We start from the raw sequence: 25,272 nt of genomic DNA on the forward strand, positions 1-25,272 counted from the left end.
AAGCCTGTTATACCGTCATCAATATCATTCATAAATATACAAAACAACAGAGGAGCCAACACTGAACCCTGTGGGACTCCACTAATAACATTAGTCCACGAAGAGCAGCACCCATTAATTACCACTCTCTGTCTTCTCCCACTCAACCATCCTTTAATCCATTGTAGCAACTTACCCTTAATACGATTCTGTTCCAATTTGTACAATTATCTTCCATGCGCAACAGTGTCAGAAGCTTTCCTGAAATCCAAATATATGACATAAAAATTATTTTTTGCATCCAGTTCCTTTGTAACCACATTATAATATCCTATCAAATTTGTCAGACAAGACTTTCCCTTAACAAACCCATGCTGTGTCTGAATTATTGCTGCAGTCTTGTCTAGATGATCCTGCAATGCATCTTTAACCAGTGACTCCATTATTTTACCCAGAACAGAAGTTAAACTAACTGGTCTCTGTAATTACTTGTGTCACCCTTTGATTCCCCTTTGTGAATTGGGGATACATTTGCACATCTCTAGTCTGTGGGGACCTCCCCTGAGTCCAAGGATGCTCTCATAATTATGGCTAAGGGTTTGCTTAGTTGCTTTGCCGCCTCCTTTAACATAACTGAATAGATCCCATCCACCCCAGGTGCCTTTCTTATGTTTAACTTCAACAATTTCTTCTCCACTTTGCTTTCAGTTATTACAAAATCATTAAGCACCCTGCTACAATTTGATAACCTTCTGCCATTTTCAAACCTTAATAACTCCTCATGTGTGAATGTAGATGCAAAATATTCATTTAGTTTGTTAGCTACCTGAGCAGGATCATCAACAGTTGACCCATCGATATCAAGTGGACCAATCAGATTCATCCCTTTCCTTTTAGAGTTTATATAATTAAAGAAATCCTTGCTGTTTTTCTTAGCATCTTTTGCCAAAGATTTCTCGTAATCTGCCTTTGCCTGCTTAACCTCCTTTGTGACCTGATTACAGACTAGCTTATATCTGCCATAGGCTTCTGAGTCGCTTGATAATTTATATGCATCCCATGCATTTTTCTTCTCTGTTATGAGTCTCTTTATTTCATCTGACATCCATTTAAGCCTAAACCTTGAACAGCATTTCTTAATCAGTATGAAAAGCCTAGTAGCTTCCACAATTAATTCTTTGAATGCTTCCCACTTAGAATTTACTGTTGGTAACATCGTCAGTTTATCCCACTGTACAGAATTTAAAAACTGTCTGAGACCACTGTACTCACCTTTACAGAAGCAAAAACCCTTTCCTTTACCCCTTATGGTAATTATAACTTTAAGTAAATCCCACATCAGTACACTGATCACTGCCACCTAGTGGTTCCTTTATCTGCAAATTCTTAATACACGAATGATCACTGCTGATAACCAGATCAAGAGTATTACCCTCTCTGGTTGTTTCTCGAACATGCTGCTGCTGCAGAAAACAATCATCCAATAAATCCAAAAAAGTCTTACTAGTGTGTGAGTGACCAACCCACAAGTTCCAGTCAATATCTGGGAAGTTAAAATCCCCCATTATAAGACATTCTGATTTACTAGCCCACTCTATTTCTCTGTACAATTGTTCATTGTACTCATTCGAGTCATTAGGCCTATAGCACACTCCTATTCTTATTTTTGCTTTCGCAGTGCTTATGTCACACCAAACTGACTCAACAGTGCACTGTTCATATGAATCAACTGGATGCACTTCTTTTGATTTTATGATTTTCTTAATTAATAGCATAACACCTCCTCCCTTCCTATTCTGTCTATCCTTTCTGTACATATTTTACTCCCCAAATTCCAGTTCTGCATTCCTTATATCAGTGTGACACCACGTCTCTGCTATCCCAACAATATCTGCCTTTGAAGTCTTGACCAGCACTTCAAATTCATCAAATTTATTTACTGTACTTCTAGCACTGGTATACATGCAAGTATACATGCACCTATTCTTATTCTTAGTTACCCTAACACATCCCACATACCCATCTGTTTCACGATGACTGCCATCAGTCCCTGAAACCCCCAGCACCCCTTGCTCCAGGTCGCTACTTATTCTAATAGAAATCGTGCAAGAATCACCTTCGCCTCTGCCTGCGGCTACTTCTAACCTTTTAGTCTGTGAATCCCCCCCAAGCTAGCAGTTTTCCGACCCACCTAACACTGCCTCTATAGCATCATCAAATATTCTTGCACAATTTCTATTTAAGTGTATCCCATCCCTGTAGAAGTAGTCTCGCCTGTTAACAAGCACAGACAACGCTGAAAAAAAATTCTACCCCTTGAGCCTTGCACAGTCTTTCCAGGGCCGAATTGACTGATAAGGCTCTCATCATGTATTCCCTCCTGTCGTGTCTGGGCAGAATTGCAGACACTTTCAAATTTAACCCTGACTCATGACTTTTTTGCAACATTGACCTGTACTTGTTAAGTAAATCTGCAGAACTCCTACTCTTAATGTCATTGATGCCAACGTGTACAACAATATCACCTTTTGTGCCCTTAAAAGATGATATATGCTTTACAACGTCATCAACTTTTGCCCCTAGCAGACATACCCTGGTCCTGTTCCATCTATCCTTTTTACACAATATATTCCCTGTCTCCCTGATAATAGAATCACCAACAATAACTAGTTCCTTTGGGACCAGCACATTCTGACTTGGAGACTGCCGCTGTGTTGCCTGATTCCCAGGAGTGAGCTCTGGTGTTGAGTTGGGCAGCTGAGAGCTTGACTGGCCCTCATACTAATTTCTTCGAGGGCATCTACCCTACACCTCAAGCTCTCATAGACGCACAGTAAACGCTGAGTTGATGCCTAATTTCTAGACACTCCCTGCCCCTGGCACACACAAAGACATCCTCCTTGGCTAGATCATGTTCTGTTCCTGAGAGTTCGGCAAACATTTCACAAGTTGCACATTTTTTTGGGCTGTGATGCGTTGAAGAATTGCCCCCCTCAGTTCTTCCCCGAGTCACAGCACTCTTGCCACTTTGTGCCCATTGCTTTGCTGCTCTAGTCTGAGGCATGAAATTTTAAATTAATAAGATCAATAAATTTAATTAATTAATTGTCAATACTATGCTATCTAATAGAATCCTAAATGCAGTGATGTGTATTACGATATATAATTATACGTTAGAGCTGCCTAGTTTTCATAATTAAAAATTTGAATTCCCTACTACTCTATACAAAAACAATGGCTGCAAGATTCAAATGAAATAAAGGTTTTACGTATATTAAGTAGTAATCTACAAAAACTCTTTATCTAAATTAAAAATAAAAATAACCAGCATAACAATAAATATAAGACTATGTTTAAAGTGCAATAAAAAATAACAATTAGGTAAATAAAAAGGCAAACACATCGCTTTTTTTGGAGCCTGTAATTCACAGCTGTAATTTTTAAAGAGAGTCAGCACCCCCTCAAGGGTGCTGACTTGAGAGGAAGGAAGAAGACAGAGTAGTTATTAATGGACAGTGCTTCTTGTGGACCAATGTTATTGCTGAAGTTCCCTAGAATTCAGTTGTACGTCCATTGTTGTTTGCAATATTTATTAATAATATTGATGAAGGTATATTAGGCTTGATTTCTAAGTTGGCAGGATGGTTAATGACACATGATCTAGAAAAGTTAGGCAGTTGGGCTGAGAAATAGCAATCAAAGTTTAACAATGACAAATGCAAAGCAAGTCATATGGATAGGTTCCAAGATTAATATATCAACTGTGTGATAGTACACTCTCATGTAGTGGAAAACGAAAAAGACCCAGGTTAATTGTGCTGCTGTTTTGAGTTTTATTGGTGAATCAGCAACTAAGGTTGTTTAAAATATGGTAGAAAATGTCTTTTCAAGAGTTGTAATCAAGTCATAAAGGAGGTTAGGCAAGCTAAGGCAGATTATGAAAAGACTCTGGCAAAGAAGACAAAGAAAAACAGCAAAGACTTCTATGCTTATATTAACAGTAGAAGGAAGGGATCAAATCACAATGGACCACTTGATATCTATGGGTTTACTGTTGATGACTATGCTCAGGTTGCAGACAAATTGAATAGATATTTTGTATCTACGTTGACACATGATGAATTCCTTAGGAAAGGGGATGCCAGAAGTTTATCAAATTATGTACAACTCTGTGGTACTACACTTATAGTGGTAGAGAACAAAAAGGACCTGGGGGTAATTGTGCAGGCAAATATGAAGTTTTCTGAGCATTGCAGACGGTCTGCAAGAGTAGCTCATAGTATACAGGAATTTTTCTAGCAGGGATAAGGGGGTGATTATCCCCTTGTATAAGGGCAATGGTCAGGCCACACCTTGAGCACTGTATACAGGTATGGAAGCCTCATTTTAAGAAGGATGTAGAGCTGTTGGAACGAGTACAGAGAAGGGCAACAAGATTAGTGAATGGAACAAAGGGTTTCTCTTACAAAGAAAGGCTTAAGTTTTGCAAATTACAGTGTCTGGAGACTAGGCACCTGTGAGGTGTATAAAGCCTTGAATGGTTTGAGCATGCTCAATGCTGATGGGATTCTTCCTCTTGCTCAGAATAATCACCTGAGAGGGCATAAATTCAAATTGAGGAAAGACAGATGTGGGATAGATGTGTGGAAGTTTTCCTTTACCAAGGGGGTAGTTGGTTGGTGGAACAGACTTCCATCCTTTGTTGTGGAAGTTGATAGCCTAAATAAATTTAAGGCTTAGCTGGACAGGTATTTGGATCGAATGGAGCGGTGAAATGGGAGCGTTTTTTTTTTTTTTTTTTTTTTTTTTTGGCTGATACTGCATAAGCTTGCTTTCTTGCATCATATGCCCCTACTAATGCTATAACGAGGAGTTAAATGACTTTGAGATATACAGGTCATCGAGGAGAAATTGTTGATGGGCATAAAAAGGCACCTGGGGTGAATGGTATCTATGGAAATATATTAAGTGAGGCAGTAAAGGAGGTAAACAAACCATTAGCCATAATTATGAGAGCATCCTTGGATTCAGGGGATGTCTCTCTTAACTAGAGATATATCTGGGATTCATAAAGGGGGAATCAAAAGGTGACATGAGTAATTACAGACCTGTTAGCTTAATGTCTGTTCCATGAAAAATATAGGAATCACTGTTTAAAGAAGCAATGGAGGACCATCCGGATAGCCATGCAATTATAGTGCAGTCACAGTATGGATTTGTCTAACCAATATAATAGTTTCTATGATGCAATGACCAAGGAACTGGATGCAAAAAATAACTTTGACATCAAAATGTATGCAGCAGGCTTTTGATACTATTGCACATAAAAGACTGCTGTGCAAGCTGGGGCAATATGGTTAAGGGCAAATTACTGCTATGGATAAAGGGATGGTTAAGTTGAAGAAGACAGAGAGTTTTCTTCAAATTAACCATACATTTCAAATTAACCATAAATAATTGTCTTTAATTATTGCAGTAACCATACATTGACAAATGTAAGGTACTGCTAATCCCAGGGTAACTAATCAACTGTGTGGTACTACACTCAGGATAATGGCAAATAAAAAAAACCTGGGGGTAATTGTGCCCCAGGAATTTCATGTGTCACATGAAATTCTCTGTGCAGTGCAGACATGCTGCCAGAAAAGTCTACGGGGTTTTATCAGTGATATACAGAAGGCCATGGTTAGGTGCACTGTACTGTATAGAGGTCTGGGGGCCTCACTTTTAGAAAGGATGTAGGAATGGGTGCAGAGAAGGGTAACCAGATTGGTGAAGGGAACAAAAGGGTTCTCTTACCTAGAAAGTCTTCGGTTCTGAAAGTTTGCAGCATCTCGAGACTAGGCACCTGTGAGGAGATCTGACTGAGGTGTTTAAAGCCTTGAATGGATTGAGTAAGGTGAATGTTAATGGCATTCTTCAACTTGCTGAGACTACAACATAAGGGGGCATAAATTCAAGTAGAGGTAGGTTAGTTGCAGGATAGACGTACGGGAATTTGCTTTCAGCCAGTGGGTTGTTGATTGTTGGAACACGCTCCCATCTGTTGTTGTTGTGGAAATGGATGGGTTGAATAAATTCAAGGGAGAATGAGACAAATTCTTGGAGGGTACAGATGGGTGAAGTTTTTTTTTTTTTTTTGCAGATGCTATATAAGCTTGCTTTCTTGCATCATTTGTCATTACTAATAGTGCTGTTTCTACAATGTCTGCATTTGATGACATTCAATTTCATCAAATTTATTTCCAATATTCCTGGAATTACTGCACATTCAAGTAAACATACACAAGTTCTTACTCTTAGTTACCATGATAAAAGCTCAGGTAATTACTTGTTCCATGATGGCCACTGAAGGGCCTGAAATACCCAACACCTTGCATTCCAGTCTGCTGCATTTTCCAATTTTCATTAACGTAGCAGTTATGGTGTGGCCCATCACAAGTGCCTCTCAAAAATAACATTCCGGTGTTAATTGATATTTAATGCTTAAATTCTGAAATGTTTTCTACCTTCCTAATTGCAGTCAAACTTTTACTATGCAACAGTTTTGATGATTTTCTTACAATTTTCATATAGAAATTGGGTCCAGTATACAGAAATAGATTCAGTCAGGTACTCCACCAGCCATATTGTGCTATAATTTTGGATTGTGTTTGAACAAACACAGTATCGGCACTGTACCAGACCAGTACTGATGCTGTGTTTGTTCAGGTTACTTGTTTATCCTCTCCTACTAGGTCTGTAAATATCTACTGTCTTACCCTGAGTGTTTGAAAGCTTTATTACTGTTTTCATAGCTTAAGAAAGGTAACACAAAGACCAGTATTCTCTCAAAATGGTTGCTACTTTGCAGGAAATAACAATGGTAATTTCAGTTTCACTCACTCTAAAAGGTGTGAAACCGAAGGGTGCCAAATTTGAAATAAATTTTGCAAAAATAATGAAATGGAAATAGTTAATAATAATTGAATATACATAACATATTTTATGTTTAATGAGCAAAAAATATGTGTGATGCAATACTGACACATCACAAAAACATGATTTTTGAGTTAATACTACCTACAAACTGGTAGTAATTCTATTTTTCAAGTCTGTAATACTGGCACAAATTTAGTACACAAAAAATATCAAGCACTCAAATCAAGGTATCAAATACTGAAATCTGTGGGAAAATATGCACCCTCCAATTATACAAGCTTGGTAAGGACAGTAAATAAACAGGCAAACCATACAATGTCTTTGAGTTAACTTTGGAGATTTTTTTTGATTTAAACATTTTAACAGAACAGTTATGAAGAAATTTTAATAAGGACACAAGTGGAGAGGCATTCAATTAAATCACAATTTTCAGACTGAAAAGGAGCAACCAAACAAATTTTATTTCAAAACTTCTCATATAAACAAAATTATTACAATAAAGTAAATATTATCATAAAGCAAACAAGGACGAGAAAATCTTTATTTGGTTTTTAGGAGCATTAGCAACTAAGGCCATATTGCTCCGGGGATATGTGGTGGTCATTTCCTGACCTTTCCGCATCCTCTGTATTTGGTGGTCATGGGCTCGAACCCCAGTCTAATCAAGAAGCATGATATGCACTGCTGCTGCTCCTGCCCACCTGGCTACGGAGGTGTCAGAAAATCTTTGAATGCCTTCGTAAAGGATATTAAATTGAAAAATCCTTATACGGCCTCAATCTTAATTGAAAAACTCAAGTATCAAGTTTTCTGCAAACTAATCATATTCCTTATAATGGCATGCTGGTTTTTATAAACCCCTTCAACTTTTAGAAGACAGAGATTTTTGAGTATCAACAATTTACATTCTGTAATTTTCATATTCTGTTATTTAAATAAAGCATTATATTCATTTCTTTATACTTTTATTTCATTTAAACTAACTGGAAAAAAAATATCTGTGTCCTTTTCAGAACAAACTAATTGTAATAAATCAAAGGATGCTGACTGGTTGCAGAACATTTGTGGACTGGTTTGCAAGATTGACAGGAAATTAGAGAATCCAATTCAAAAGAACAGTGCCCATGGGAATATTTATAGAAAATGTATGCAGCAGAAACAAAATGTTTATGAGACAGAGAGCGGAATGACTGTAACAGAGGAGTCATTAATTAACCTAACTATCCTCTTTTTGTATGGAGCCTAAAAGCCTGAGAGAGGTTTTGGGGTAACCAACCCAGATTTGGGAAAACATTCCAGGATGGGGAGAGGTTGCAATTTGTAGAGTGAGCAGCTGTTTAGAAGACAAGTAATGCTGAAAGCAAAAGAGAAAAACCCAGTTTTTTGGATGCAGAGGAAGCAATATTTATGATGTGCTTATGCCACGAGAGATTAGAAGTCAGCATAATCTCTAATAGAGATATGTGATCTTATCTGGAAATCTGAGTGTCATTGAAGTTAAGTATAGGAGCAGAAGAAATCCATTTTTGGGAAATATATGACAGGAGTGTGTTTTAGATGGATTGAAATGAACTTTTAAGTTATCTTCACCCCAATGGAGAAATATCTGGAGATCAGCATTTAAGAAATTGGTAGTGGATATTTGTAAAGTTGAATCTGTTTGTGCAGGGTAAGGTTTCACAAACTGGAAGGTAGAATGCAATGTGCTATCATCACCAAAACTTTGGATAGGATTACTGATCAATGGAAGAAGGTCATTAATATACAAGAGGAAAAGAGTGGGAGAAAAAACCAAACCTTGGGGAACATCAGAATTAGTGGAAAAGTTAGAAGACAGAGAGCCAACTACCATTAACCACAGTGAGCAATCAGAGAAAAAACTGGATTGCAACAATCAGTTGGCAAACCATAGGATGGAAGCTTATTTAGAACTTTTATGCCAAATATGATCAAAAGCCTTTAAAATGCCAACAGCAACTGCTTGAGTTTCACCAAACTTTTCCACTGTGTGTGTGTGTGTGTCATGGGGGTTTACTAGCATATAAGCTGCTGTGGCTATAATTTGCCTATTCAAAGGAAAATGCTAAAAACAAAATTTAAGTGTAACCACATTATTTTGTTTACAGAGATCTTTTAGAATTTATCATATACAATAGAGCATAATCCAAACTAATTGAGACCGGGGGTAGTTCGGACTTCTGATTTGTTAGGATTTTCGAGCTTATCAAAAATACTGTTCTGGAGACTGAAAAAAAAAAAAAAAAAAAAAAAAAAAAAAAAAAGATTTAGTAAGTTTAGAAATAAAATCAATAAGTTGTACTTACATAGTTTTATTCAGAGGTAACAAAACAAATGGATCTTTCAGCCATAATAACACATATGTATGGGCTTTAACAAAAACAATTACTAATTTTTTTTGCTGCACCATTTTTGAACTTCGTTTCTTTGCTGCCAGATCTCTCTCTCTCTCTCTCTCTCTCTCTTTTCAGCAAGAGTAGCCGAATTGGACAGCTTTCAGTTTGTTGCTCATACCATAGTCTCTAGTGCGAGGAGTGCCTCAGCATGCATAGGCCCAGTGTTGATATAATTTTCTTCTTCCATATCATTTTCAGGAGCTTGTTTCTTTTACATTCACAATTTCTTTTTCATTTAAAACAGAAAACCCTATAGCATAAATATCATTTTCCAGCCACAGCCTTGCACCACCTTCTTTGCCATCTTCAAACCCAGGTATTAATTGAAACAAGTTGATCATCTCATTCAGTATTTGTTCCTCATCTCCATCAGTTCCATTCTGCTCATCTCCTACGGTTTATTCTGCAATAGGCCACAGTTTTTCCAAGCATTTTTTAAATTCTGTGCAGCGAGTGATTCCCACGCGTCAGCTGTCCTTGAGACTGAGCTTTTTCGAAAAAGATACAATGCGGTTCTTCGTTGCTTTCTGTTAAAAGTAAATGATGCAAGACTTGTGTTTTGTGTTGTTTTATAGATTCTCTTTAACTTTTCGAGGACTCCCTGGTCCATCAGTTTGAGGAGTGTGGTAACGTTTGGTGGAAGAAAAATGACTTCGAATTCATTGTCTATTTTGTTTAATGTTTCCGCTGAAGGATGTGATGGTGCGCTGTCTAGGATAATCGAGACCTTACCCATTTTCCTTCTCATTCTCGATACTTTTGACATCCGGAATAAAATCAACAGTAAACCATACCAGATTATAAAGTGTGTTGAATAACAGAGTAAAAAGTGTTATGTTTAGTTAGTACTGTATGTATATTAATTAAGCAATGTACATAAGCATAAATTTATTGATTTTCATGTATCATTTAATTTTGTTAATTGGTAAGGCAATAAAAGTGTAAATTTGTGCTTTATATCTTCATTTTTATAACCTTTGGATAATATTTCTCCAATTTCACTTATTAGTATTGCTGCAAAATTATGCAAAAGTGATCACAATAAATTCCACTAACTCTAATTATTTTATGGCACCAGCATAAAAAAATAAATAAATGCTGGCTCATTCGGATTATCGAAGTTTCGTATTATTGATGTTTGGATTTTCGGGGCTCTACTGTAGTCCAATTTGTTTCAAAAAAAGAGAAGAATTTGTTGATGTTTGCATCATCGCCAATAATATGTTGTAATGTCTTTAGTTATCTAAGATTTGAAAGGGAAAACAGGATGGATGTTCTGTTCTGTCCTGTTGAAGTGAGGGCAGTGTACTGAGGTGGATCTTCTCCTGTGAGTAGATGGAGCTGAATCAGATAATGTATGCCTGATTCGTGGCTCTCTCCTCGCACTGTTTTGGTGCTAGATTGCCAAAGCTTTGGGTCCTGTTTCAACTGATAAAGTTTATTATTGGTTTGGGTCTGCCATAGCTCTTTCTACTGTGCAAGACATGCTGTTTGTATGATGTGATTATAGTTAGAGAAGCTGGAATGGGGACAGAGGTTAAATCAAACTGAATTTTTAGCTGTTTTGTCAGAAAGTTCATTCCCCCTTTATTCCTGAATGCACTGTGATCTAGCAATAGGTCATTGATTGATGATGTTCTTCATAAGCTATTGCTTATGAGGCTTCTGATTTGATCTAGCTCAAGGCGGACCTTGTAGGAAGAGATCTGCATTGCTGAAATTGAGCTGAGAGAGTCTGTGTATACTGTATACAGTAGATCCACGATTTATGATTGGTTCACTGTACGATAAAATAACTTTACGATGAGCTCTCCATAATAAAATACCGTTCATTATATATGTGGCAAGTGCCGGTCATTGTGATCATGTTTGCGAATTGAATTTTAATTTATTAAATGCTGAATCTAATAAACAAAAATAGGAGAAATATTAACCACAGGCTTTAAAAGTAAAGATATAAAGCACAAATTTATTACCTTAGACAGATATTAACTTACCAATTAACAAAATTAAATGATACCTGGAAATTGGAAGAATATTTTCCACAGGTTAGCAAATTTAAATGAATTTTAACTAACATATTTCTGTTCACTGACATTTTTTTTTTTTTTTTTTTTTTTTTTGGGTTGTAAAATTTAAAATAGTAAAAAATATAAGCAATCGATAACAAAGAACATGGCACACAGATTGCCACTACCACGATATGTGCAAGATATGGAGTAATAAGTTTACGAAGCTTAAAAAAATAGGAATGAAGAGAAGACTGGAAATTTATTTATGTTTTTTATATGACTGAAGATTTCATGGAAGGGGAAACACATTTCACTATAATAACCCACGGAATTCTAGCTATCAGTATTATTGCAAATGCAACAAGATCGAGTTTACTACCCATTTATAATAGTTGTACTAAGAGCCCAATAAACTAGAAACTGTAAATTGTTTTTTTTGATTGTGACCTCCACAAGTCTGTTTTAGAAAAATATCACAAAGGCATTTAAAATTGATTCTTATAAACGAACATATGATAATGATGAAAGTGTATGTATAAAGTGGCTGTTCTACTAACCAGTGATCACTAACTGGCTCCTACTTATTTCACTTTACAGTTATCTCCAACTGGACCACGTGGTACTTCCTTTCAACCAATAGCAGCATTTGTAAATATGCTGGCCATTTTGTTTTTTCATCCTTTAGTTGAAGTGATTTATTGTGTTGTGCTTTAAATCAATATATTAGTTTTATCAATTTTTTTTAATCAGTAGGTACAATTTTCATTATAAATCACCTTAATTTCAATTAGCGATAATTTCAGTTTCTGAGATCTTAGAATGAATTACCAAAAACAATGCTTTATTGGGATCACATTATGATTGTACTCCAATTAAATGTACTCCAAGAAATTTAAGTTACTGCCAAGAATTATTCTCAAGAACCTGATTTTGTTAGTCACTGGAATAGTATAGTTTGACACCTGAAGTTCAGGATCTGTATGCAATTTACACTGATTGTGAAAGTGAAATGCAATAGTTTTCTACTGTGACAAACAATAGCCGTTGAACTCTGTTCACCTTTCGACTTTATTCAGGGATATCTGCAGGGGCCATTAAATGGATCTCATGTTCAGAGAATGGTAGGGGTGTAGGGGTATACATTGCTGGTACTGTAAGAGCAGTACTGATTGCCTGGTTCAACTTCTTAGGGACATTGGACTGTTGCTGAGAGAAAACAGTCCGAGTCCAGTCCATTCGGATATTGAAGTGTTTGAAGGGACTGTAACACCAATGCTATCAAGGCAGTGTTAGTCGGGTCGGAAAACTGCTAGCTTGGGGGGATACAAGGACTAATAGATTAACAGTAGCCACTGGCAGAGTTGAAAGTCATTCTTGAACTGCTTCTATTGGCATGAGCAGCAGCCTGGAAAACAAGTTGCGGGATATTTCAGAGACTGCTGGGAGTCATTGTGATACAAGTAAACACATGGGTTGTGTTAGGGTAGCTCAGAATAGGAACAGGTGCATGTATACTTGCATGTACACCAATGTTAGGAGTTTGGTAAATAAATTTGATGAATTTGAGGTATTGCAAATATCAAAGGCAGATATTGTTGGGATATCAGAGACATGGTGTCACACAGATATAAGTAATGCACAAATGGAATTTGGAGAGTACAATATCTACAGAAAAGATAGACAGGATAGGAAGGAAGGAGGGGTTAGGCTATTAGTTAAGAAACACATAAAATGCAAAGAAGTGAAGCCAGTCGACATCGCTGGACAGTGTAGTGTTGAGTCAGTTTGTTGTGACATAAGCTGTTGTTATTTGGTTTTAGGAGCATTAGCAACTAAGGCCATATTGCTTCGGGTATATGCGGTAGTCATTCCCTGACCTTTCCACATTCTCGTGTTTGGTGGCTCACGGGCTCGAACCCCAGTCTAATCAAGAAGTGTGTGCTACGCACTGCTGCTGCTGCCCATCTGGCTATGGAGGCGCCTGTGACATAAGCATTGGGAGATTAAAATTAGAGAAGGACTGTCCTATAGGCCTAATGACTCTGATGAGTATAATAGGAAACTGTACAGGGAAATAGAGTGGGTCAGTAAATCAAAGAGTCTTATAATGGGGGATTTTAATTTCACAGATATTGATTGGAATTTGTGGGTTGGTCACTCATACACTAGCAAGGCTTTTGTGGATTTATTGGATGATTGTTTTCTACATCAGCATGTTCGGGAGGCAAGTAGAGGGAGTAATACTTTTGATCTGATTATCAATAGTGATTATTCATGCATTAAGAATCTGTAGATAAAGGAACCACTAGGTGGCAACGATCACATTGTGCTGAAGTGGGATTTACTCAAAGAGGTAACTACCATCAGGGGTAAAGGGAAGAGTTTTTGCTTTCGTAAAGGCGACTACGATGGTCTGACACAGTATTTAAATTCTATACAGTGGGACAAACTGATTATGCTACCAACAGATAATTCAAAATGGGAAGCATTCGAAGAACTTATCTTGGAAGCTACTAGGCTTTACATACCAACTAAGAAATAATGTTCAAGGTTTAGGCCTAAATGGATGTCAGATTAACTAATGAGACATATGGCAGAGAAGAAAAATGCATGGGTTACATATAATGGGTGACATGGAAGCCTATGATAGATATAAGCTGGTCTGTAACCAAGTCACAAAGGAGGTTAGGCAGGCAAAGGCAGATTATGAGAAATCCTTGGCAAAGAAAAACAGAAAAGAGTTCTTTAGCTATGTAAATTCTAGAAGGAAAGGGATGAATCAGATTGGTCTACTGGATATTGATGGTTCAACAGTTGAGAAAACTGCTCAGGTGGCTAACAAACTAAACAAGTATTTTGCATCTATATTCACACATGAGGAGTTATTCAGGAAGGGGAATGCCAGAGGCGAAGTAAACTCTGGCATTGAGCTAGATGATTTTGTAATAACTGAGAGGAAAGTGGAGAAGAAATTGTTGGGGATAAACATAAAAAAGGCACCCGGGGTGGATGGGATCTATTCAGTTATATTAAAGGAAGCAGCAAAGGAAGTAAGAGAGCCCTTAGCCATAATTATGAGAGTTTCTTTGGACTCAGGGGAGGTACACATAGACTGGAGATGTGCAAATGTGACCGCCAATTCACCAAGGAGCATCCAAGGCTGAAACAAGTAATTATAGACCTGTGAGTTTAACTTCTGTTCCAGGAAAATTAATGGAGGCACTGGTTAAAGAAGCACTGCAGAATCATCTAGAAAAGACTTCAGTTATACATTGAACTCAGCATGGTTTTGTTAAGGGAAAATCTTGCCTGACCAATTTGATTGGATACTATGATGCAGTCACAAAAGAACTGGATGCAGGGAATAACTTTGATATTATATACTTGGATCTTAGAAAGGCTTTTGATACTGTTGCACATGGAAGACTGCTGCACAAATTGGAGCAGTGTGACATTGGAGGCAAATTGCTGCTATGGATAAAGGGATGGTTGAGGGGGAAAGACAGAGAGTGGTAATCAATGGAAACTGCTCATCGTGGACTAATACTATTAGTGGAATCCCTCAGGGTTTAGTGTTGGGTCCATCGTTGTTTTCTGTATTTATAAATGCTATTGATGATGGTATATCAAGCTTAATGTCCAAGTTTGCAGACGATAGAAAGATTGGCACGGTTGTTAAGGACACTACTGACAGTATACTGCTGCAGCAGGATCTGGAAAGATTGAGCAGACGGGCTGAGAGGTGGCAAATGAAGTTTACAAAGTACTACATATGGGAAACAGTAACCCCAGAGCAACATATCAACTCTGTGGTACTACACTGACAGTGGTAGAGAATGAAAAGGACTTGAGGGTAATTGTGTAGGCAGATATGAAGTTTTCTGAGCAGTGCAGATGGGCTGCAAGAGTAGCTCATGGTGTCTTGTCAATGATATACAGGAATTTATCTAGCAGGGATAAGGAGGTGATTATTCCCTTGTATAAGGCAGTGGTCAGGCCACACCTTGAGTACTGTATACAATTCTGGAGGCCTCATTTCAAGAAGGATGTAGAGCTGCTGGAACGAGTACAGAGAAGAGCAACAAGATTAGTGAATGGAACAATGGGGTGCTCTTACGAAGAAAGGCTTAAGTTTTGCAAATTACAGTGTCTGGAGACTAGGCACCAGCAAGGTGATCTGATAGAGGTGTATAAAGCCTTGAATGGTTTGAGCATGCTCAATGCTGATGGGATTTTTCCTCTTGCTCAGAATAATCACCTGAGAGGGCATAAATTCAAATTAAGGAAAGACAGATGGAAGATAGATGTGTGAAAATTTGCCTTTAGTCAGCAGGTAGTTGGGTGGTGGAACAGGCTTCTATCCCTTGTTGTGGAAGTTGATATTATTATTATTATTATTATTATTAATAGCCATATGGTGCAAGGAAGCCTGAGGCTTATGCTGCACCAGGAAAAAAAAAAGTTCCCGAGTTACCCTGAGAGAGAGAGAGAGAGAGAGAGAGTCAAAAGTAGAAGGGAATCACCAAGAAAGAGAAGAATGATGATATCCAGCTCAGGACCCTGGGTGTGCCAAGCCCATACTCACCAGATGTGAGCCCCCGGAGTTAAATATCCTAAATAAATTTAAGGCTCACCTGGACAGGTATTTCAAACAAATGGAAGGGTGAAATGGGAGTGAGTTTTTTTTTTTTTTTTGGCTGATGCTGCATAAGCTTGCTTTCTTGTATCATATGCCTCTGCTAATGCTAAAGGTGAGAATAATCCTTATAGGTGTAAGTGTATTGTCCTTTTTAATCATGATTCTTTTCATTGCAATTGCATTTTGTCCCTGAAGTTCTTCAGTTATTGAAATCTCCTCCTCCTCCTCTGAGACACTGAATAGATCTCAGCTGGATATAACACATTTACATGTGTTTAGGATGGCACGAGGAGAAACGTTTACTGGAAATTCAGCAAAATTTGTAAGTTTTATTAAATTATCCGAATATCTATGTTTATAGTTTTCACTAATAGGTCCCGTGATTGCAGTCTCTTGACTTTTTTATTAGATCTTTCAAGAATTTCCAGGTGTTTCTGAATAAGGAAGGGGAACAATTTACTGATTGGATGATCTGCAAGTGAGTGCATTATTTCAGTCAGAAATGCATGAAAATCTGTAGCTGAGGAATTGGTTTAAACCTCTTGGGTTGTGACGCGTCTTGTTCAGACTATCTCTGTCTGAGAGCTTGTCAGCTGTAGAGGCAGAAACACATTATGATCCATATTTGTCCTTTTGGCCCTTGGCAGATTAACCGTTCTGCCAAGTTTCTGGTCATGCTACAGGAGCAGTGGCTGGTGTGACCAAGTGAAAAGTAGTAGGTATTAATAGTTAAACTATGAGAAATAAAGAAAGGTGGCTTTCTTTCTTGCTCTGTACAGGTACTTTTGGAACAAGAGCTGCTATTAAATAAACAGATTTCTTAATGTCAGGAACGTAAAAGAACTATAAATCGCTCAGTCACAATTTCTTGGCATCCGGGCTCATTGGATTTGTAAAGAGATGGGTAACACAAGCCAGAATATATATCACCAGTGGATCAACACTGACTGAATTCATACCGGCAATCATTGATCAGGTGGTAGGCAGATGGATTATGAGTTGAACAGTTTCTAGAAAGATTATGCATTGTGGAGGTGAACTGACATCCCAAGTGCTGCCACCATTCATCAGACACATATTTTAGAAAAAAGTAGAACTAAACGAAAAGAACAAAAATAGGTTGGGAGGGATTTGTCACCCTGTTTAAAAACTGGCTGGATATGAGCAAATTTCCAAATAAGAAGGGAAAATGCTGATGAAATAAGAAAGTGTAAAAAGGCCACAGAGAACATGAGCACAGGTTTTGAGAACAAGTGTAGAAGTACCATCAGGAGTCAGTGATTTCTTGGCATCAAGACTTCAAAATTCTTCTGACATCCTTTTGATGGAAGACCACAGGAGGCATTGAATGGAGTGTACTGGTAGAAGATGGTTTACCAGGTTCATCAATACAGGAGTTAGAAGAAAACTCAGCTAACTCCTGTTCATTAAGAGTTAGATGAGGTGACAACAGAACCATCAGATTTTAACAGAAGTGCGAGGAGAGATGGGTAAAGGTTGCAGCCAGTAGCTATGGCAAGTGATCAGAATGCTAGACTACCATTTGGGCAAGGAGTTTTCTACTCTAAGCCTGTTCAAAATATAGTTTGCAGTGATTAATAACTGTTTTAAAATTGTTGCGAGCTTGGGTCATCATCATCATCAGTAATTCAGTCTTGTGACTGGTCAGTTCCTCTGATGAGCTGTCGCCATTTTGTCTCTCCTGTGCTGTTTGTTTTGGTTCCTCAAAATGTTTAAGTCTGCTTCATCCAGAAATGTCCCAATGAAAATCTTTTTTGGTCTACCCCCTAGGGTATTTTCCCTCCACAGTTCCCTCCATTGTATCTAGAAGCAAACCAACATGTCAAATCACATGACCCACCCATTTGAGTCTGGTATATCTTATTCTACCTAGAATTTTTCTTTGTTCTTAGATACGTCTTAATACTTCCACATTTGACACTTTTTCAGTCCATTTAATTTTTTCCATCCTGCACCAGTACCACATCTCTTTTTGTTAGAATCCATGTCTCTGCTGCATATAGTGCCACTGACCAGATATGTCATTACTATCTTCTTCCTAATTTCCTGCGACATCATCTTCTGTGTAATCAATGACAGTTTATTGTTGAAAGATTGTTTTGCCATTGCAATTCTGGATTAAATCTCAGTTTGACATGAAATGTCCTGTGCAATTAATCCCCCCAGATACCTAAAGTGCTTTCATTGAATTTGAAAGTGTCTGCAATTCTGCCCAGACACGATAGGAGGGAGTATATGATGAGAGCCCTGTCGATCAGTTCGGCCCTGGAAAGATGGTGAAAGGCTCAAGGGGTAGAATTTTTTTTCAGCCTGGTCTGTACTTGTTAACAGAAGAGACTGCTTCTACAGGGATGGGATATACTTAAATAGAAAGGGTGCAAGAAGGTTTGCTGATGTTATCGAGGCAGTGTTAGGTAGGTCGGAAAACTGCTAGATTGGGGGGATACAAGGACTAATAGATTAACAGTAGCCATTGGCAGAGGTGAAGGTGATTCTTGCACTGCTTCTATTGGAATGAGCAGCAGCCTGGAAAATAAGATGCAGGATATTTCAGAGACTGCTGGGAATCATTGGGGTACAAGTAACCACATGGGTTGTGTTAGGGTAGCTAAGAAAAAGAACAGGTGCATGTATACTTGCGTGTACACCAATGCTAGGAGTTTAGTAAATAAATTTGATGAATTTGAGGTATTGCTCAAAGCATCAAAGGCGGATATTTTTGGGATTTCAGAGACGTGGTGCACACAGATATAAGGAGTGCAGAACTGGAATTTGGGGAGTACAATGTCTACAGAAAGGATAGACAGGATAGGAAGGGAGGAGGGGTTATGCTATTAGTTAAGAAATACATAAAATCCAAGGAAGTGAAGCCAATCGACATCGCTGTACAGTGCAGTGTCGAGTCAGTTTGGTGTGACATAAGCATTGGGAGATCAAAATTGAGAGTAGGAGTGTGCTATAGGCCTAATGACTCTGATGAGTATAATAAGAAACTGTACGGGGAAATAGAGTGGGCCAGTAAATCAGAGAGTCTTATAATGGGGGATTTTAATTTCCCAGATATTGACTGGAATTTGGGGACTGGTCACTCACACACTAGCAAGGCTTTTGTGGATTTATTGGATGATTGTTTTCTACATCAGCATGTTCGGGTGGCAACTAGAGGGAGTAATACTCTTGATTTGATTATCAGTAGTGATTCTTCATGCATTAAGAATCTGCAGATAAAGGAACCACTAGGTTGCAGTGATCACAGTGTGCTGAAGTGGGATTTACTCAAAGAGGTAACTACCATTAGGGGTAAAGGGAAGGGTTATTGCTTTCATAAAGGCGACTACGATGGACTGAGACAGTATTTAAATTCTATACAGTGGGACCAGCTGATGATGTTACCAACAGCAAATTCAAAATGGGAAGCATTCAAAGAACTTATCTTGGAAGCTACTAGGCTTTAAATACCAACTAAGAAATATTGTTCAAGGTTTAGGCCTCAGTGGATGTCAGATGAACTAATGAGACATATGGCAGAGAAGAAAAATGCATGGGATACATACAAATTAACATGTGACACAGAAGCCTATGATAGATACAAGTTGATCTGTAACCAAGTTACAAAGGAGGTTAGGCAGGCGAAGGCAGATTACGAACAATCTTTTTCAAGGGATGCAAAGAAAAACAGCAAAGAGTTCTTTACTTATGTAAACTCTAGAAGGAAGGGGATGAATCAGATTGATTCACTTGATATCGATGGGTCAACTGTTGATGATCCTGCTCAGGTAGCTAACAAACTGAATGAATATTTTGCATCGACATTCACACATGAGGAGTTATTCAGCAAGGGGAATGCCATTTAATTTTTTCCCCCTCAACCACTATATTCAACCAGTATATTCAACTCTAGCAGTAAGCTACAGAATCTTGAAATAACTGGGAGTAAAGTGGAGGAGAAACTGTTGAAGATAAATACAAGAAAGGCACCTGGGGTGGATGGGATCTATCCAGTTTTATTAAAGGAGGCAGCAAATGAAGTAAGCAAACCCTTAGCCATAATTATGAGAGCTTCCTTGGACACAGGGGAAGTACCCATGGACTGGAGATGTGCAAATGTGACCCCAATTCACAAAGGAGGATCAAAGGGCGACAAAAATAATTATAGACCTGTTAGTTTAACTTCTGTTCCTGGAAAATTAATGGAGGCACTGATTAAAGAAGCACTGCAGGATCATCTAGACAAGACTTCAGTCATAGCTCAGACACAGCATGGTTTTGTTAAGGGGAAGTCTTGCCTGACCAATTTGATTGGATACTATGATGCAGTCACAAAAGAACAGGATGCAGGGAATAACTTTGATATTATATACTTGAATCTTAGAAAGGCTTTTGATACTGTTGCACAGGGAAGACTGCTGCACAAATTGGAACAGTGTGGCATTGGTGGCAAATTGCTGCTATTGATAAAGGGGTGGTTGAGGGGGAGAAGACAGAGAGTGGTAATCAATGGACACTGCTCATCGTGGACTAATGTTATTAATGGAGTCCCTCAGGGTTCAGTATTGGGTCCATTATTGTTTTCTGTATTTATAAATGATATTGATGATGGTATATCAAGCGTAATGTCCAAGTTTGCAGACGATACGAAGGTTGGCAGGGTTGTCAAGGACACTACTGACACTATGCTACTGCAACAGGATCTGGAAAGGTTGAGCAGATGGGCTGAGAGGTGGCAAATGAAGTTTAACATTGACAAATGTAAAGTACTACGTATGGGAAACAGCAACCCCAGAGCAACGTATCAACTCTGTGGTACTACACTTACAGTGGCAGAGAATGAAAGGGACCTGGGGGTGGTTGTGCAGGCAGATATGAAGTTTTCTGACAGTGCAGACGGGCTGCAAGAGTAGCTCATGGTGTATTGCCGATGATATATAGGAATATTTCTAGCAGGGATAAGGAGGTGATTATTCCCTTGTATAAGGCAATGGTCAGGCCACACCTAGAGTACTGTATACAGGTCTGGAGGCCTCATTTCAAGAAGGATGTAGAGCTGCTGGAACGAGTACAGAGAAGGGCAACAAGATTAGTGAATGGAACAAAGGGTTGCTCTTACGAAGAAAGGCTTAAGTTTTGCAAATTAGTGTCTGGAGACTAGGCACCGGCGAGGTGATCTGATAGAGGTGTATAAAGCCTTGAATGGTTTGAGCATGCTCAGTGCTGATGGGATTCTCCCTCTTGCTCAGAATAATCACCTGAGAGGGCATAAATTCAAATTGAGGAAAGACAGATGTAGTATAGACGTGAAGAAATTTGCCTTTAGCCAGCGGGTGGTTGGTTGGTGGAATAGACTTCCATCCCTTGTTGTGGAAGTTGATAGCCTAAATAAGTTTAAGGCTCAGCTGGACAGGTATTTTGAATGAACAGAGGGGTGAAGTGGAAGTGGTTATTTTTTATTTATTATTTTTTTTTAATTTATTTATTATTATTTTTTTTATTTATTTATTATTTTTTTTTATTTTTTATTTTTTTTATTTATTTATTTTTTTTTTTTTGGCTGATGCTGCATAAGCTTGCTTTCTTGCATCAAATGCCTCTATTAATGCTAATGCTAATATTTGGTTTAATTTAAATACTGCTCTTTGTAAATTATCTTCACTATCTTGAATAATTACTTGATCATCTGCAAATAACAGTGTATTAATTTCCTCTTTACATTTACATATCATATCCTTGATATATATATATATATATATATATATGTTAAACAACGTTGGTGGCAAGCTACATCTCTGTCTAACTCCTTGATTTATTATACTTTCTTCTGTTAATTTATTACCTTTATCTATTACTATTTTTGTTCCTTGATATAAACTCTATTATTTTTGTAAGATGTTTTGGGTATCCTTTATTACTCAATATGTACCATAGTTTTTGTCTGTTTACTCAATCAAATGCTTTTTCATAATCTATAAATTCTAAATTAAACTCTTTTCGTTTTTCTATTATTTTATATAATACAAATATATTATCTGTACATGATCTACCTTTTCTGAATCCTGCCTTTTCTTCTATTTATATTTCATCAGAGATAATTTTAATTCTGTTATTTATTATTTTACTATACATTTTATATACTGTATTTAATATGCTAATCCCTCTATAATTCTTTGTATCATTTCTATTTCCTTTTTAAATATTGAAATAATTTTTCTTATCTTCCATTCCTCTGGTATTTTATATTGTTCCAAACATTTATTAAATAAATTTAGTATCCTATCTTTTAAAAAACTTCCTCCATACTTGAACAGTTCTGCATTTATACCATCCATTCCCACTTCTTTCCTATTTTTTGTAGCTTTCAAAGCCTTTTCCAAATCTTCCTTCGTTATCAGATCTATGTCACTAACTGGGTCTCTTCTGTTTGATATGTTGGGTCTTTCCACAATTCTTCATAATGTTTTTTCTATTGTTCTTCCTTTATTATATTTATTATTGAAGTGTCTTTCTCTGTGCTATTCAAGTGTAAATGGAAACTTCTTCCCATATGTAAAGTCCTACATATGGGAAGCAGTAACCCCAGAGTGACGTATCAACTCTATGGTACTACATTGACAGTGAACGAAAAGGACCTGGGTGTAATTGTGTAGGCATATATGAAGTTTTCTGAGCAGTGCAGACGGTCCGCAAGTGTAGCTCATAGTGTCTTGTCAATGATATACAGGAATTTTTCTAGCAGGGATAAGGAGGTGATTATCTCCTTGTATAAGGCAATGATCAGGCCACGCCTTAAGTACTGTATACAAGTCTGGAGGCCTCATTTTAAGAAGAATGTAGAGCTGTTGGAATGAGTACAGAGAAGGACAACTAGATTAGTGAAGGAAACAAAGGGTTGCTCTTACGAAGAAAGGCTTAAATTTTGCAAATTACAGTGTATGGAGACTAGGCACCTGCGAGGTGATTCTAGTTGAGGTGTATAAAGCCTTGAATGGTTTGAGCATGCTCAGTGCTGATGGGATTCTTCCTCTTGCTCAAAATAATCACCTGAGAGGGCATGAATTCAGATTCAGGAAAGATAGATGTACGATAGATGTGCAGAAGTTCGCCTTTAGCCAGCGGGTATTTGTTTGGTGGAAGAGACTTCCATCCTTTGTTGTGGAAGTTGATAGCCTAAATAAATTTAAGGCTGAGCTGGACAGGTATTTGGAATGAACGGAGGGGTGAAATGGAAGCATTTTTTTTTTTTTTTGGCTGATGCTGCATAAGCTTGCTTTCTTGCATCATATAACTCTACTAATGCTAATGCTAATTTGATTGTATACTATGATGTGGTTACAAAGGAACTGGATGCAAAAATAATTTTGATATCATAAACTTGGATTTCAGGAAAGCTTTTAATACTGTTGTGCATGGATGACTACTGTACATGGATAAAAGGGTGGTTGAGTGAGAGACAACAGAGAGTGGTGCAATTGATGCTGCTGTCCATGAAGAGCAGCATGTTATTAGTGTAATTTCCCTAAGCTTCGGTGTTGGGCCCAACTTTTGACATCTGTTATTTGTATATTTATCAATGATATTGATGAAGGTAATGTTCAAGTATGCAGATGATACAAAGGTTGGCAGGGTTAGTAATGGCAGTATGCTACTGCAACAGGATCTAGAAAAAGTGGGCGGATGGGCTGAGAAGTAACATTGACAAATGCAAAATACTGAATTGTGTGGTGTTACACTCAGGGTAGTGGAGAATGAAAGAGACCTGAGGATAATTGTGCAGTCAGATATGAAGTTTTCTGAACAGTGCAGACAGGCTGCCAAGTAGGTCATGGGGTCTTGTCAATGATATACAGGAATTTTCCCAGCAGTGATAAGGAGGTGATTATCCCCTTGTATAAGGCAATGGTCAGGCCACACCTTCAATACTGCGTACTGGTCTGAAGGCCTCATTTAAGACGGATGTAGAGTTGCTTGGGTGAGTACAGAGAAAGGCAGCAAGAGTGGTGAGGGGAAAGAAAGGCTTAATTGCTGCAAATTGCAGCAGCTGGAGACTAAGCACCTACGAGATGATCTGATTGAGGTGTATAAAGCCTTGAATGGATTGATCACGCTAATCCTGATGGGATTCTTCCACTTGCTCAGATTATGAACCTGAGGGGGCATAAATTCAATTTGAAAAAAGACAGTTGTAGAATAGATCTGTGGAAATTTGCCTTTAGCCAGCATTTAGTTGATTGCTGGAACAAACTTCCATCTGATGTTGTGGAAGTTGATAGCTTAAATAAATTCAAGGAAGAACTAGACAAACTTTTAATGGGAATTGATGTGTGAAATTGTTTTTTTTTTTTTTTTTTGGCTGATCCTACATAGGCTCGTATGCTTGCTTTCTTGCATCACATCCCTCTACTACTACTACTCTTTAATTCCTTATCCAGGTGGAAGTGAAAATCGTTCTAGGGGAGAAGTGCATGTGTGTGGGGGTGGAAATCTGGTTGATACAGTATCAAAATACAGTATATGCCAGACTTCAAGTGATTGATGGTCCTGGTTGTGCACTCTAGGTAGCTCCAGGACAACTCACCAAAATTTTAGTATTCTGCATATGTCAATTTTGATTTTTGATATTTGTGATATTGCAAAATATCAAAATTTTACAATTTTTTTCTTATATAAATTTATTTTATAATTTAAAGACATTTATTTTAGCCTAATCTATTTAAGTTTTGTTGACAGTTGTGGGAAGTGAATATTCTTGTTTATATATGTTTAAATATTATGTTCTAGGAAATTGATGAGGATTTTCCTGTGAAACAATTGCATGAGTGCAATATGCAAGTGGTAAACTGTAGTACCCCAGGAAACTATTTTCATGCATTGCGCAGACAAATTGTTCTTCCATTCCGGAAACCAGTATGTATAGTTAGAGTGTCTTTAATATATTATATAGAGTGCTATTTATAAGAATTTTGTCATTTATGTGTATTAAATAAATCATATTAATGTTTGTTTATTTTTTGTTGTTGTTGTTTACTTTTGTTCTGACTTGTATATTCATTTTCCTAGCCAAAACTGATGTAGTTTTTCAAGAACAAGCCCAGGATTTGTATCAGCAGTGTGTTTCTTAAAAAATTTACCGTCATCCACCACTCCTTTCCTATTTGTATAATTCTCAGTTTCACAAAGTTTATTCTGTTATATTAATTCCAAATGGTAACTGTTTTTATTTTATTTAGTAGTAACCACATGACCAAAGTTTTTTAATGTGTACCAGCCAAAAAAAAAAAATAATAATAATTAT

The 25,272-nt window shown here is 37.5% G+C and overlaps 1 protein-coding gene across 3 annotated transcripts in view; it reads left to right on the forward strand.

Annotated features, from left to right (window-relative positions):
• Positions 1-25,272, forward strand: part of LOC150081753 (2-oxoglutarate dehydrogenase complex component E1-like) — a 1,213,922-nt gene that overhangs the window by 987,498 nt on the left and 201,152 nt on the right. For all 3 annotated transcript variants that reach the window (XM_090378853.1, XM_090378854.1, XM_090378852.1), the window contains exon 18: positions 24,759-24,884. In XM_090378853.1, the coding sequence (XP_090234979.1) occupies positions 24,759-24,884 (126 nt within the window). The remainder of the gene's footprint in view (positions 1-24,758; positions 24,885-25,272) is intronic.

Source organism: Mastigoproctus giganteus, chromosome 8 (genome assembly GCF_048544385.1).
Source record: "Mastigoproctus giganteus isolate SK-2022 chromosome 8, ASM4854438v1, whole genome shotgun sequence".
NCBI lineage: Eukaryota > Metazoa > Arthropoda > Arachnida > Uropygi > Thelyphonidae > Mastigoproctus > Mastigoproctus giganteus.